This window comes from Ylistrum balloti, unplaced genomic scaffold (genome assembly GCF_031769215.1).
Source record: "Ylistrum balloti isolate Yb309-2 unplaced genomic scaffold, AGI_CSIRO_Ybal_v1 Utg370448, whole genome shotgun sequence".
Taxonomy (NCBI): Eukaryota; Metazoa; Mollusca; class Bivalvia; order Pectinida; family Pectinidae; genus Ylistrum; species Ylistrum balloti.
In genome coordinates, this window is record NW_026782298.1 from 1,782,144 (window position 1) to 1,797,639 (window position 15,496).

At 36.4% G+C, this 15,496-nt stretch overlaps 1 protein-coding gene across 1 annotated transcript in view; it reads right to left on the minus strand.

The window, feature by feature from the left end:
• Positions 1–8,686: 8,686 nt before the first annotated feature.
• LOC132554861 (uncharacterized) overlaps positions 8,687–15,496 on the minus strand; it is a 112,493-nt gene continuing 105,683 nt past the window's right edge. Inside the window, exons 39-45 of the mRNA XM_060219183.1 lie at positions 13,147–13,179; positions 11,915–12,074; positions 11,457–11,579; positions 11,028–11,155; positions 10,701–10,831; positions 10,281–10,433; positions 8,687–9,311 (exon numbers count right to left, since the gene is read on the minus strand). Of these exons, the coding sequence (XP_060075166.1) occupies positions 9,232–9,311; positions 10,281–10,433; positions 10,701–10,831; positions 11,028–11,155; positions 11,457–11,579; positions 11,915–12,074; positions 13,147–13,179 (808 nt within the window). The 3' untranslated portion in view covers positions 8,687–9,231. The remainder of the gene's footprint in view (positions 9,312–10,280; positions 10,434–10,700; positions 10,832–11,027; positions 11,156–11,456; positions 11,580–11,914; positions 12,075–13,146; positions 13,180–15,496) is intronic.

A 15,496-nucleotide genomic window follows, 5' to 3' on the forward strand; every position in this document is an offset into this window, starting at 1 on the left:
GGGAGGGAGTGGGTCACGGCGTTACAGGGAGGTGTCACACAGCGGGGGAGGGAGTGATCAGTCACGGCGTTACAGGGAGGTGTCACACAGCGGGGGAGGGAATGGTTCACGGCGTTACAGGGAGGTATCACACAGCGGGGGAGGGAGTGAGTCACGGCGTCACAAGGAGGTGTCACAGAGCGGGGGAGGGAATGAGTCACGTCCTTACAGGGAGGTGTCACACAGCGGGGAAGGCGGTGATCAGTCACGGCGTTACAGGGAGGTGTCACACAGCGGGGGAGGGAGTGGGTCACGGCGTTACAGGGAGATGTCACAGAGCGGGTGAGGGAGTGAGTCACGGTGTTATCGGGAATGTAGCAATATATTTATCAAGATTGTTTTTCCTGCATTTTCTACTGAAATTTCGAAAGTATTTTTTTTTGTAGCATAATACCACTGTCTGTAATGATAGAATACATCCGACATAAATACCACTGTCTGTATTGATAGAATACATCTGACATAAATACCACTGACTGTACTGATAGAATACATCTGACATAAATACCACTGTCTGTATTGATAGAATACATCTGACATCAATACCACTGACTGTACTGATAGAATACACATGACATAAATACCACTGTCTGTATTGATAGAATACACCTGACATCAATACTACTGTCTGTAATGATAGAATAAACATGACATAAATACCACTGTCTGTACTGATAGAATTCACCTGACATAAATACCACTATCTGTACATATAGAATACACCTGACATAAATACCACAGTCTTTATTTACAATCCAAAGTAAGGTACCGAGGGGGTCATCTGTATCTACAATCCAAAGTAAGGTACCGAGGGGGTTATCTGTACCTCTATCTACAATCCAAAGTAAGGTACCGAGGGGGTCATCTCTATCTACAATCCAAAGTAAGGTACCGAGGGGGTCATCTGTATCTACAATCCAAAGTAAGGTACCAAGGGGTCATCTCTACCTCTATCTTCAATCCAAAGTAAGGTACCGAGGGGGTCATCTCTATCTACAATCCAAAGTAAGGTACCGAGGGGGTCATCTGTACCTCTATCTACAATCCTAAGTAAGGTACCGAGGTGTCATCTGTACCTCTATCTACAATCCAAAGTAAGGTACCGAGGGGGTCATCTCTATCTACAATCCAAAGTAAGGTACCGAGGGGGTCATCTGTATCTACAATCCAAAGTAAGGTACCAAGGGGTCATCTGTACCTCTATCTACAATCCAAAGTTAGGTACCAAGGGGTCATCTGTACCTCTATCTATAATCCAAAGTAAGGTACCGAGTTGGTCCTCTGTACCTCTATCTACAATCCAAAGTAAGGTACCGAGGGGGTCCTCTGTACCTCTATCTACAATCCAAAGTAAGGTACCGAGGGGGTCCCCTGTACCTCTATCTACAATCCAAAGTAAGGTACCGAGGGGGTCATCTCTACCTCTATCTACAATCCAAAGTAAGGTACCGAGGGGGTAATCTCTATCTACAATCCAAAGTAAGGAACCGAGGGGTCATCTGTATCTACAATCCAAAGTTAGGTACCAAGGGGTCATCTGTACCTCTATCTACAATCCAAAGTAAGGTACCGAGGGGGTCCTCTGTACCTCTATCTACAGTCCAAAGTAAGGTACCGAGGAGGTCATCTCTACTTCTATCTACAATCCAAAGTAAGGTACCGAGGGGGTCATCTCTATCTACAGTCCAAAGTAAGGTACCGAGGGGGTCATCTCTATCTACAATCCAAAGTAAGGTATCGAGGGGGGTCATCTCTACCTCTATCTACAATCCAAAGTAAGGTACCGAGGGGGTCATCTCTATCTACAGTCCAAAGTAAGGTACCGAGGGGGTGATCTCTATCTACAATCCAAAGTAAGGTACCGAGGGGGTCATCTCTACCTCTATCTACAATCCAAAGTAAGGTACCGAGGGGGTAATCTCTATCTACAATCCAAAGTAAGGAACCGAGGGGTCATCTGTATCTACAATCCAAAGTTAGGTACCAAGGGGTCATCTGTACCTCTATCTATAATCCAAAGTAAGGTACCGAGTTGGTCCTCTGTACCTCTATCTACAGTCCAAAGTAAGGTACCGAGGGGGTCATCTCTACTTCTATCTACAATCCAAAGTAAGGTACCGAGGGGGTCATCTCTATCTACAGTCCAAAGTAAGGTACCGAGGGGGTCATCTCTATCTACAGTCCAAAGTAAGGTACCGAGGGGGTAATCTCTATCTACAATCCAAAGTAAGGAACCGAGGGGTCATCTGTACCTCTATCTACAATCCAAAGTAAGGTACATTAGTGTACTCAGAAGAACAGTACTGTACAAAGAGAATAGAATCCGTCGGACATCAATATAATTATTAGCTGAAACTTAATGATGTTGAAAACACCAATATCCTTCTGTGATCTTGAACAATATCAAAATAAAAAAAACTTGATGAGAATGTTTGGTGTTTTATTCACACTATGATAAGTATTGACACTTCGAATGTACACCTACTACACTCTCCCTATGTTGATCAGAAACATTGACACATACAAAAAAATTCCAGGTGATTCCGGTTCTATCTTTAAACAGTTACACGAATCTATAGATTGTAGACAACTCAGCTCAGATGACTGGGATAATACAATCGGTCCTTATATAAAAGTGTCAATGATTTAAAACTATCGAACCTCTGTTACGTAATATTTGGTGAATATTTCAAATAGCTTGCTTACATAATTTCCAGTAAGACAAATTTTTCCGCTCTCTATTTCATTGAAAATACTTTCTTTCTGGACCCTAAACTTTCATTGTAGCGCATGCATTTTTTAAGTTTGATTTTTATATATTAAATGTTTCTGTATGTACAGTGCTTTGCTTGTTCAGAAAACAATACTATAACAATGTTTTGTTTCATTATTAAGAAAATAATTTTCTAACAATGCTGTTTTTTTTATTCAGAAAACAATGTTATAACAATGTTTTGTATTGATATGATAGTGGTAGCAGTTTTTTTTCGGGGATGTTGGACGGTTTTTAACAACACTTACAGATCTATTTTTGCCGCATTTTAATAAGATTTACACAAATAATAAACTTCCTATATGGTGTTAAATGATTATCTGGCCTGACTGACCACGAAAATAAGGTGAGATCATCCCAGGGCTGTTATTGTTGAGGACTTAATCCCCATAAAGATGTATGTGTTGACTAAGACCAATTGCTTCATTTTATAAATGTATTTAACAAATTAGTCAAACACTCTGTCATGTTTGTATAGGTGATAACTAATACGGGTTACCCCCACTTAAATGACGTCACATACAATCACCAAGGCAACGCAAACATGTGTCCTTCAGTGATTGAATTATGAAGTGATGAAGTTTTTCATTCAATTATCCGTATTGTGTAAAATATGTGTTTTGTTTAAATAGGGGTGCAAACAGGAAAAAAAATGGTGGTAACCGTTCTGTGTTGAAGCATCTTCCTTTATCCATGGGCAAATATAATTTAATCGCCCTCATCATACAACCGCGCCAACGTTTACTTTTTAAAATCATAGTTCAGATACCATTAAAACATTCGAGCGCGGGCTGGTGGTGAAAATGAGTTTGGGGCATCAGTTTCACAAGCTGTCAGAACAATATTTGTTAAATTCACTACGAGTGTTGAAGGTCTTAAATCTGAGTCGCAGTGGTAGTGAAGGGATGTGTGAGGGAAATTAGAAAATCTCGCTATAAACATAAACTTTATTTATTTTACAACAATTGTCAAACAAGTTATATCAACTTATATTAATCACTCTTGTTGACCCGGATGTAAGCGCGTGAGGGGTCTTATTGTGGGAGGAAAGCCGTGGAAAACCCACGTGGTCGGGCAGGTGACCCCTTACCTTTTCACGTCCGTTCCGGTCGGCTAGGTGAAAGGCGAGTGCGTTACCACTGCGCCACCCGACCACCTCGCAATCTCGCTAGTTGCCGTATACTCCGTAAAACATTCTATTGTCCCAATTTTGAAATATTCTATCACCTGATTTCATTTTATTTGCCGTTTTAGAATTTAACAGGAAAACCAATCCGTCCCCTGAAGTATAATCACGTGACAAAGAAGTCGATTAATCACGACCGAGGTTTTATAAGACATGTGTTACAGAATCAGACAAGATATTTCACTCCACTTTGTCGTTCTTGTCCAACAGAAGTTGAATAAGTGTACCGCCGGGTACAAGGATCCTTTTTTTCATTATTACACATACATATAAGAATACTAGAGTTGTCGCCCTTGGTACCATGACAAGAGACACAACTCTAGCATATAAAATAGTTTTCTGTCTGACTTTCCTATAACTATGATCGTTGACGTCAATTTGTTGTGATCTACCATGTAAACTATTAAGACTTTGTTGTGGTCTACCGTGTAAACTATTAAGACTTTGTTGTGATTTAACGTGTAAACTATTAAGACTTTGTTGTAGTCTACCCTGTAAACTATTAAGACTTTGTTGTGGTCTACCGTGTAAACTATTAAGACTTTGTTGTGATCTACCATGTAAACTATTAAGACTTTGTTGTGATCTACTGTGTAAACTATTAAGACTTTGTTGTGGTCTACCGTGTAAACTATTAAGACTTTGTTGTGGTTTACCATGTAAAGTATTTAGACTTTGTTGTGATCTACCGTGTAAACTATTAAGACTTTGTTGTGGTCTACCATGTAAACTATTAAGACTTTGCTGTGGTCTACCGTGTAAACTATTAAGACTTTGTTGTGGTCTACCGTGTAAACTATTAAGACTTTGTTGTGATTTACCGTGTAAACTATTAAGACTTTGTTGTGATTTACCGTGTAAACTATTAAGACTTTGTTGTGGTCTACCGTGTAAACTATTAAGACTTTGTTGTGATTTGACGTGTAAACTATTAAGACTTTGTTGTGATTTACCATGTAAACTATTAAGACTTTGTTGTTATTTGACGTGTAAACTATTAAGACTTTGTTGTGATTTACCATGTAAACTATTAAGACTTTGTTGTGATTTAACGTGTAAACTATTAAGACTTTTAATGTATTTATAATCTTTATCCGGTCTGTAATTTTGAGCATTTAATCTATAACAATATAAGTGTACAGTGGCTACATGCTGACTGGCAATAGTGTTCTCTGCAGGCAATTACAGCCAGATTCTGCATCCTGGTATTAAAAGCTCACTTGACCCAACAGGCCAAGTTGGCTTCAGGGATAGCATGGCCTTGTCTGTCATCTGTAAACTTTTCCTATCAATTGAAACTTGTCGTTAACAATTGAGAGGATTCTAATCAAATTTGATCTGAAGCATTCTTCGGGAAGGTGGAGCAAATTTTCTATAAACAGTAGGTCTGGGCCCCCTGGGACGAAATAGTGGGAAATCTATCAATTTCTTTAAAACCTATCTTGTTGTTTACGAATTTCATGATATTGTCCAAATTTGGTCTGAAGCATGCTTGGGTGAAGGGAAATCAGTTTTGTATAAACGGTGGGTCTTGACCCCTGGGGACAAACTTCCTAAAATTCTTCTCCTCCTGAAAAAATGATTAGAATCTGCATATAGTTGGTCTGATTGGTCCTTTGATGAGGAGGAATTAGTTTTATATAAACTTAATTACAAAATGGACAGGGAACAATAGGGGAAACAGAGCCAATTGTTTAAAATCTTTCTTCTGTAGGAATATTGGATGTTGTCACAATTTGGCGTGAAGCATACTTTGGTAGAGTGGAATCAGTTTTGTATAAACAGTAGATCTCAGCCTCATAGGGCAGGAGGATTTGGGTCCAATTGTGTAAATTCTTCCATATCATTTTTCTTTTGTAGGAATGCCTGGATTCTGTCTCAATTTTTTCTAAGACATGTTTGGATCATAACGATCGATTTTGTATGATCAGTGGGTTCAGGCCCCCTGAGCCAAGAGTGATGACCCAAAAAACTGAAATTGAGCAAATTCTTTTTAAATTTCTTCATTAGTTGAAACTGAAGACACCTTAGTATTTTATAAACAGTGAATCTGAGGGCCTATAATGGGGAAAAAGACACAAGTGTTTTAAATACTTTTCCCTATGTTAAAATATATAAATTTCAGCAAAATAAAAAGATGAGTGATACAGGACCTATGGGCCTCTTGTTTATTTACCTCTATGTATCTATATTATCATCCAGTTATATATATATCTCCACACTTCATTGTTGGCTTTTCATTAAATGGTGTTCAGGAAATTTTCTTGTTTTTCCTATCGCTCGATCATGAAATGGGTTTTAGAGGGAAAAAATCTGCTCTTTTTCGTTGAATATTTTCCGCTATGATTCATCTTATTGAGCTATACATACAAAAGTGTTAAGAAGTGTTAAGCGTGGAAATAACAAAACTTGGGCAATTTTTAACAACATTTGATGTTGAGATGATAGAAAACTTGCTTATATATGGACCCTTGCAGCAACAATAAGGAAACAGAATCCCTACTATATGTAACATGGGAGAAGTATTTCTCAAGAACCAGACTTCAAGAAATTATCCTGAAAACTTTTCAGAACAAATTTAAAGATGTAATACGTAAAGACGATAGAGACAAATACACCTGGGGCTGTGTGTTGTAGTAGATAGTTTATTTACCAAAATATACAGACCCTGTTGGTCTATCACAGTCTCTATTACATACGTAGCTACTCCATAAAATCACATACCAAAATATTTAATGTTCTGATTCCAAAACAGTGATTAAGGCAGGCTATAGGCAAATTTGATAACCAGATTTTTATACCTTAACAATGCTGGTTCAGAAATAGTAAGTAAAACGTCAGTGCAAATACTACAACCTAGAGACAACATCAGACAGAATTATACAAAATTAGGATATATATCGTAATTGATCAAGTTCCACAACGAGTTTCACTTAATCATCATTTCATCCTTAAGACCATCAAATTTAATTTAATTACATCCTCTATATGGCTGATGTTTATAGACAAGCCTGGGTATGAACAGAATAAACGACACAACAAATTCTGTTGTAGATTTCCAGGTTGTCTCCATGGTAACCATCCCAAAGATTCTTGGTTATTTAATCAAAGGCATGATGGAGTTTTAAAATACAAAATAGGTATCTTTGTTTTCAGATATAGCACTTTAAAACAGATAAATAATCAGTGAATGATGACTTTAAAAGATTTGTTAGAGTTATTGCCCTTGTCAGATTTTTGTGATAGATTAAGAAATGTGTCTTTTACAAACTAAAATCAAACTAATGATTTTTGTTAAAATCTGTGTAAGTCATTAATCTGATTAACAAATAGATCAAAAATACCTGTAATTAACACCAGGTAGGCCTCCATATAATCACAAAATTTTCCACTAAAATATCCTTGGAAATTAAGATATCATCTGAGCGTACAGCATTCCTTACATCAATGACAATTTAATAACACTTCGTTTGATAAAACTATACCCTAGTGCAAATAATAACTTAAGAAAAATACAAACCGAAAGCTTCCAAGGGAGACGACTCAAATACATTGTACATGATTATGTCCCTTGAATGTGACTTGAAAATTAAGGGTATATGCCAAAAATAAATAACAACTGTAAATTTAACTCAACATATTGTGAGTAATTAAGTCCTAATGTTATCTTTAAACACAGCAGATATCTCAGTAAGTTATAATACCTATGGCAAACACATATACTGATACACATTACCAACAGTACATATAGGACAGCTTTGTTACACTATTTAGGTCACATAGAACAAATAGCAGATTATTTCGATGTTTTCACCAACATGAATATGGCTGGTGCGCTAAAATTAGAATATGTCTCATCAACAAACAAATCATGTTACATTGGTTTTTTTAAATAAATGTTTCAGATTTTTATCCTCGCTGGTCTTACAATATATAAACACCTCCAGCATCTTGGTAACTAAAGGTTGATTGTTACACCATTACGACAGATAAACTGATCGTTCACCATGGTAACAGATAAACTGATCATTCACCATGACGACAGATAAACTGATCATTCATCATGACGACAGATAAACTGATCGTTCAACTTGGTAACAGATAAACTGATCGTTCACCATGACGACAGATAAACTGATTATTTACCATGGTAACAGATAAACTGATCATTCACCATGATGACAGATAAACTGACCATTTACCAAGATCGACAGATAAACTGATCATTCACCATGACGACAGATAAACTGATCATTCACCATGACGACAGATAAACTGATCATTCATCATGACGACAGATAAACTGATCGTTCACCATGGTAACAGATAAACTGATCGTTCACCATGACGACAGATAAACTGATTATTTACCATGGTAACAGATAAACTGATCATTCACCATGATGACATAAATGACCATTTACCATGACGACAGATAAACTGATCATTCACCATGACAACAGATAAACTGATCATTCACCATGACGACAGATAAACTGATCGTTTACCATGGTAACAGATAAACTGATCGTTCACCAAGACGACAGATAAACTGATTATTTACCATGGTAACAGATAAACTGATCATTTACCATGGTAACAGATATACTGATCATTCACCATGACGACAGATAAACTGATCATTCACCATGATGACAGATAAACTGATCATTCACTACATTGTCTGTTGGTCATTCCTATATATAAAGTTGTCACCAAAATACTCAAACTGACTCAAGAGTTACATACATATACAGGTGTAATACACCTGTATATAAATAATTCCATATCTTCAGATTATCACTGACGACGGTAAGGAAATATTCACTCTAGCTGATTCAGAAACAATTGAGTGTTGTTCCCTGTATATGTATACGTACATTTTGTCATATGACAAGTTTTTCAGCAAAATAAAGGCAATAAATTAGGATTAACAATTTCTATATAAATGTATTAAGAGTGTGAATTTCTGATAAACAGTTAATAGTCCACTGCTGGTAAACCTCCTTAACACTGAGGTACAGATACCAGGTCGGAAGGGAGGTAACTCTGTATATCTGCTGAAAGATTGATTTGTCTCCCGTTGACAGTGCACCCCTGGTGAGTACCATCCCCAGAATATCTGTGTCCTGTATATATGTGTCGATCTCATCAATGTTGGGAGATAGACGTCAATAATGTGACCTATATCAGATTGAGAATCACTATTGGAAGAGCGTGGAACATCCCTTTATTACTTCAAAGGCGATATCACTTCCTGTACATGGGGAGGTGACTGACGCATGGAAGAGCCTGGAGGACTGCGAGGGGGTTCTGAAAGTAGACAAAAATCTCATAATTGCACGTACTATAGGCTGGATTATAAATTTGCCTGTCAGCTTTAAATAATAAAAGTTAAATGGTCTACATAATCGGCAACAAATCTGAATACAGTGAGCCTCTAATATAACTTCAGAATAAGACACTCTAAAATACAAAATACCTGTACGCAAAATTTTGCAATCCAAGTAAAATGGTAACAAGATATGCTGAAAATGGACTAAGCGACAGATAAACTGACAAACAAATCAACAGACAGATGAACAGACAGATGAACGGTCAAATAAACTCACAGACAGATGGACTAACAAACAGATGGACTGAAAAATGAACTTATAGACATGGATTGATAGACAGATGGACAGATGTATGCACAGACTGATAGACAGATGGACAGATGTATGCACAGACTGATAGACAGATGGTCATGTCATTGGTAACTTAATTACCACCAGGTATATCATGGTTATTAGCATTATCTATAGACAGTATAGAGGTGGGGATGTGGGGGTGTGGGGTGGGGGGGTACGTAACTAACCACCAGGTATATCATGGTTATTAGCATTATCTATAGACAGTATAGAGGTGGGGATGTGGGGGTGTGGGAGGTGTGGGGTGGGGGGGTACGTAACTAACCACCAGGTATATCATGGTTATTAGCATTATCTACAGACAGTATAGAGGTGGGGGTGAGGGTGTGGGGGGGGGGCATACGTAACTAACCACCAGGTATATCATGGTAATTAGCATTATCTATAGACAGTAAAGAGGTGGGGGGAGGGCGGGATGGGCGTACGTAACTTACCACCAGGTATATCACGGGTACTAACACTACCAATAGGTGGTATAGGGTTGGTGGGTGGGTAGTGGGGTGTTGGTAACTTACCACCGGGTATATCACGGGTACTAACACTACCTATAGGTGGTACAGGGTGGGTGGGTGGTGGGGTGTTGGTAACTTACCGCCGGGAATATCACGGGTACTGGCACTACCAATAGGTGGTAGAGGAGGCGTGTTAGTCATATTTCGTGACATGTCTCCATCTGACAACCGCACACGCTTTGTATTCTGACTTACAGGTGATGATGGAGGGACAAATTCCTTGGTGGCTGAGCCTAAAATTAAGGTTCAACAAAGTTATACATACAATGTATGGGGTGACAGTTCAAATGTTTATACTATATGTAGTAGTACACAAACACTTTATTCCAAATTTATTTCTGTTAGTCCTGTCATCAAGTGAAACCCGTCTGCCAACCCCGACATCTTGAAAATACCAGTTATTATTTTTTTGTTTTTCCTAAATGTCATCAGCGTTTGATGCTATCATCAAAATAATTGAGTTATCTCCCTTGCCAATATTTTTGATATCATGGGCTTACTTGCAAAGGAGCGAGGTCGAGCATTTCCTGGTAGCGCTGTCGGCCTGTTAACAGTGATGTACGATCGTAAATTGTTCTGTGAGGCGTTCACAAGACGATCTTCTGTCATTCCTGGCTGTGTCATCTTAGAACTGCACATCAAACCAGATTACATCTTAACGGTTGTCTTAACTAACATTTATTTGATAGTTTTAAACCTTAATTTCACGATAGTTAAAACACTTATTTAACTTCACTCAATACAAAAGAGTTAATATTACAAGCAAATAAACTTAAAAATATGCATTTTGTATAAAAAAAAACCCAATCCGATAAAGTGTTACAAACCTGATAGTGTTTTGGCCAATCAGCATCCTGTTTATATCCAGCTCTAAGATACGGGGAGTGTTCATTGCATTTGGATTTTGTGAGCTCAGAAAATTTTCTGGGTCTCCTCTCACTACAGAAGAGTTCATCTGGAAGGGAAGAAACTCAAGATATCATATCATTCATACAATAATATACAAATTCCAAACATTTGAATTATTAAAAATTTCATGTTAAAGAACAAGAAACTGATCTATAATTTTTCAACAACATCACGGCTGTACACGGCTGAGATTTAGTATTAAGACAAGAATACTGAAATGCGTCGTGGTGGTTTCCATATTGCTGACTGAGACAACAGGACTGAGTGATAGTAAGGTACATTGATGTCTAGAATGTCTTATACAGCAACATGAAAATGCATAGGTAAGGTATAGTGGTGTAACTTACACTCCAAGTTTGTTTTTGGGTGGTCCCAACCCAATTAAGTGATGCCCCAGATATACCGCCCTCATCTCCCTCAAGGGGGCGTGGTACTTCTTGTTTAGGTACTGTCGTTTCATGTGTCATAGACTGAAAACAAAATTTGTTTTAAATATCAGGCTACACATATCAGCAGAGGACAGATTGGGCAAAAAAAAAAAAAAATTCTGCTGATATCACACAGCAAGCTCAAGATCTAACAGGTAACAATGTTTAAAGAACAATGTTTGAGTCTCCAGGTCCTACTTTTTTGTAAAAGAACAAATTTACTACCTTTGAGAAAAAAATCTTTTCAATGAATATGAACCACTATACACCACAATCCAGATCTTCAGCTACTTAAGCTGTATTTGAAATTACAGTCACACATGTGTGATGTTTTCTTCTACCTCATTCTTCACTGTGAGATTTTTGTGAAGACCTACCTGCGTTGTTGGAACAGGCTGTCCTCTGATCATGCGCATATTCGACGCAGGGGTAGGCGCAGGTGCAAAGGAAGTGAGATTCTCTCGGTTTGGTGATAAATTTCGCTGAGGCCTGATTGGTCGCGTTAGTTTACCCCCATAACGAGCATCTTTTATATCTCTGTAAACCAAATATATTAGGCTTTGATTAAAGTACGTAAGTGTGTATACCTATGTGATGTTGCGGTATCACTAATTAACCCTTTCGGCATCATAGGCGACTAACGTTGACATGCAGACAGGCCGTCATAGGCGACTAAAGTCGACATGCAGACAGGCCACCATAGGCGACTAAGTCGACATGCTGACAGGCCACCATAGGTGACTAAAGTCGACATGCAGACAGGCCGCCATAGGTGACTTTAGTCGACAATTTTTGCCATTGTTTTCGGATATTTTCAGGAAAATATTTGGCGCTGAGCTGTACATTGTGAGAAATATTTGGTGCTGAGCTGTACATTGTGAGAAATATTTGGCTCGAAAGGGTTAAGATAATTATAAGATACATATGCCAGTATAAGTACTTTTTCAGTGTCATAACTGTGGGTCACATATAAAATATGAAACAACAACAAATTATTTACACGATTCAGAAAGTCAAACTTGAAAACTGTTCCATGGTGTAAGCATTTTACTTACAAGTTTTTACATTGACACTGTAACACCCCTGTAATTAACTTAAACACTACTCGTTCAGAGAGGTGAGTATTGTGATGAAAAACAACCCCACAGATCTGTGAATGGCAGTGAAATATGACGTGCTGCACTGTTAAATTTGATATAGATTATGAAATATTGGAGAATATCAGTATAGTGTCAGCTGTGATGGTGGTTACCTTCCATCAAAACATTTACCACTGCATGTCAATTTCACACCAATAAACTATCAAATCAGTTAAAATTGTATTTTACTTTCAGCCAATTCAAATAGATTTCCTGATTTTTCGAGTACATTTAATTAGCTGTGGATTCGTAACTTACAGGCTAACCTATATTGTGGGGTTACAGATACAAAGGAAAAACACCAGTGTATTATCATCACACCAATAAATCATACATCCTATTATCATGTGCTTTATGATAAAGGTTATCCTGTGTATTGAGGTTAAAATGAAGGACAGTTAAGGTTCACATTTCAAAATGTTTAACAAAAAACTCAATCAGATATGTGACAACATATAGCTTTGTCTCACCGAATAGTCAAAGGAGCATTCAAGTATTTGAACCTAATAAAATAAACAAAAATAACTTCGAGGCTGTTCTCCTGGTACATATGTAGATAACATACTCATTAACAAACAAACATTGATTCTCTACCTGTTTAATAACCCCTTTATACCAGGTATATATGCATAGATTATCTATCTGTAATATACATTATGTACCTTACCTGTAATATAGATAATCTACCTGTAATACAGATAATCTACCTGTAATAACCTACCTGTAATAACCTACCTGTAATACAGATAATCTACCTGTAATACAGATACAGATAATCTACCTGTAATACAGATAATCTACCTGTAATATAGATAATCTACCTGTAATAACCTACCTGTAATAACCTACCTGTAATACAGATAATCTACCTGTAATACAGATAATCTACCTGTAATACAGATAATCTACCTGTAATAACCCACCTGTAATAACCTACCTGTAATACAGATAATCTACCTGTAATACAGATAATCTACCTGTAATATAGATTATCTACCTGTAATACAGATAATCTACCTGTTATATGGATTATCTACCTGTAATACAGATAATCTACCTGTAATACAGATAATCTACCTGTAATACAGATAATCTACCTGTAATAACCTACCTGTAATAACCTACCTGTAATAACCTACCTGTAATAACCTACCTGTAATACAGATAATCTACCTGTAATACAGATAATCTACCTGTAATACAGATAATCTACCTGTAATATAGATTATCTACCTGTAATAACCCACCTGTAATAACCTACCTGTAATACAGATAATCTACCTGTAATATGGATTATCTACCTGTAATCTACAGATAATCTACCTGTAATATAGATTATCTACCTGTAATAATCTACCTGTAATATAGATAATCTACCTGTAATATAGATTATCTACCTGTAATATAGATTATCTACCTGTAATACAGATAATCTACCTGTAATATAGATTATCTACCTGTAATATAGATTATCTACCTGTAATATATATTATCTACCTGTAATATAGATTATCTACCTGTAATACAGATAATCTACCTGTAATACAGATAATCTACCTGATTATCTACCTGTAACATAATAATCTACCTGTAATATTGATTATCTACCTGTAATACAGATATTATCTACCTGTAATATAGATTATCTACCTGTAATACAGATTATCTACCTGTAATATAGATTATCTACCTGTAATATATATTATCTACCTGTAATATGGATTATCTACCTGTATAACAGATTATCTACCTGTAATATATATTATCTACCTGTATTATTGATTATCTACCTGTGATATAGAAAACTACCTATCATGTTATTAAATTCTCAATATAAATATTTGTAAACAAACCATCATCACACCAGTAAACAAACCTTGAGAAGTCTCCTGTAGTCTCAGATCTGTCAACAAACGTGTTTGAATATCTTAGGTCACGTTGGTCTTAATCAAATCTTAATGCTGGAATGTAATGTGTGTAGCCTGCCGTGTAAAACAATGGCTGCCACACTGGACTGATAGCTATCTATTAAATATTCCTAATTCTAAAACCCTACGATAGACAAAGACCTGTGTATGTCAAAGTATTGTGAGTTTTAGTCAAAAGGAAATATGTATGTTGTGTCAGAAATATTTTTCATAGAGTTCAAAATCATCACAAGATCAACATCACATTTTGAAGGTTGTGTTTCTATTCAATAAAATAATTGAAACTTCAAGATACTTTCGTATTGAAATATATATATATGTAAAGTTTAAAGAATTTGCAGACAGAGCATTATCAATATAGCAGATATAGACAATGATCATTATAATGATCTGAAATCATTAAGTTCTCTAATCAACTTATAGAACAGAATTTAATATTGAGAAACTACCTGTCTATTATATTTTAAATTGTAATGTAACGAAAAATTAATTTTTTGATTAAAATTTAAATGTATTACTTAATCAGAATACAAGCTGACTATTCCACTTTTCAGTGTATGATGTCATCAGTACCACATTTATTATGTATAATATATGTCTTACAGAAGATATATTTAAAATACCATACAAGTCTGTTAACATCGAAATCTTTTATTTAACATGATCCAGCTTTATATAAATCTAAAGTGACCAATACATTCAGTAACACTAACACATGATACTGTATCTGTTACCTGTTACCTGGTAATATGATACTCGTTAGGGAGGTAGATAGTGACTAGCTATTTTAAATAGTCTTAATATATTGTATCTTGTTTTTTCTACCTGTAACAATACCTGTAATATTGATTATCTATCTGTAACATATATTATCTACCAGTCATATTGTTAT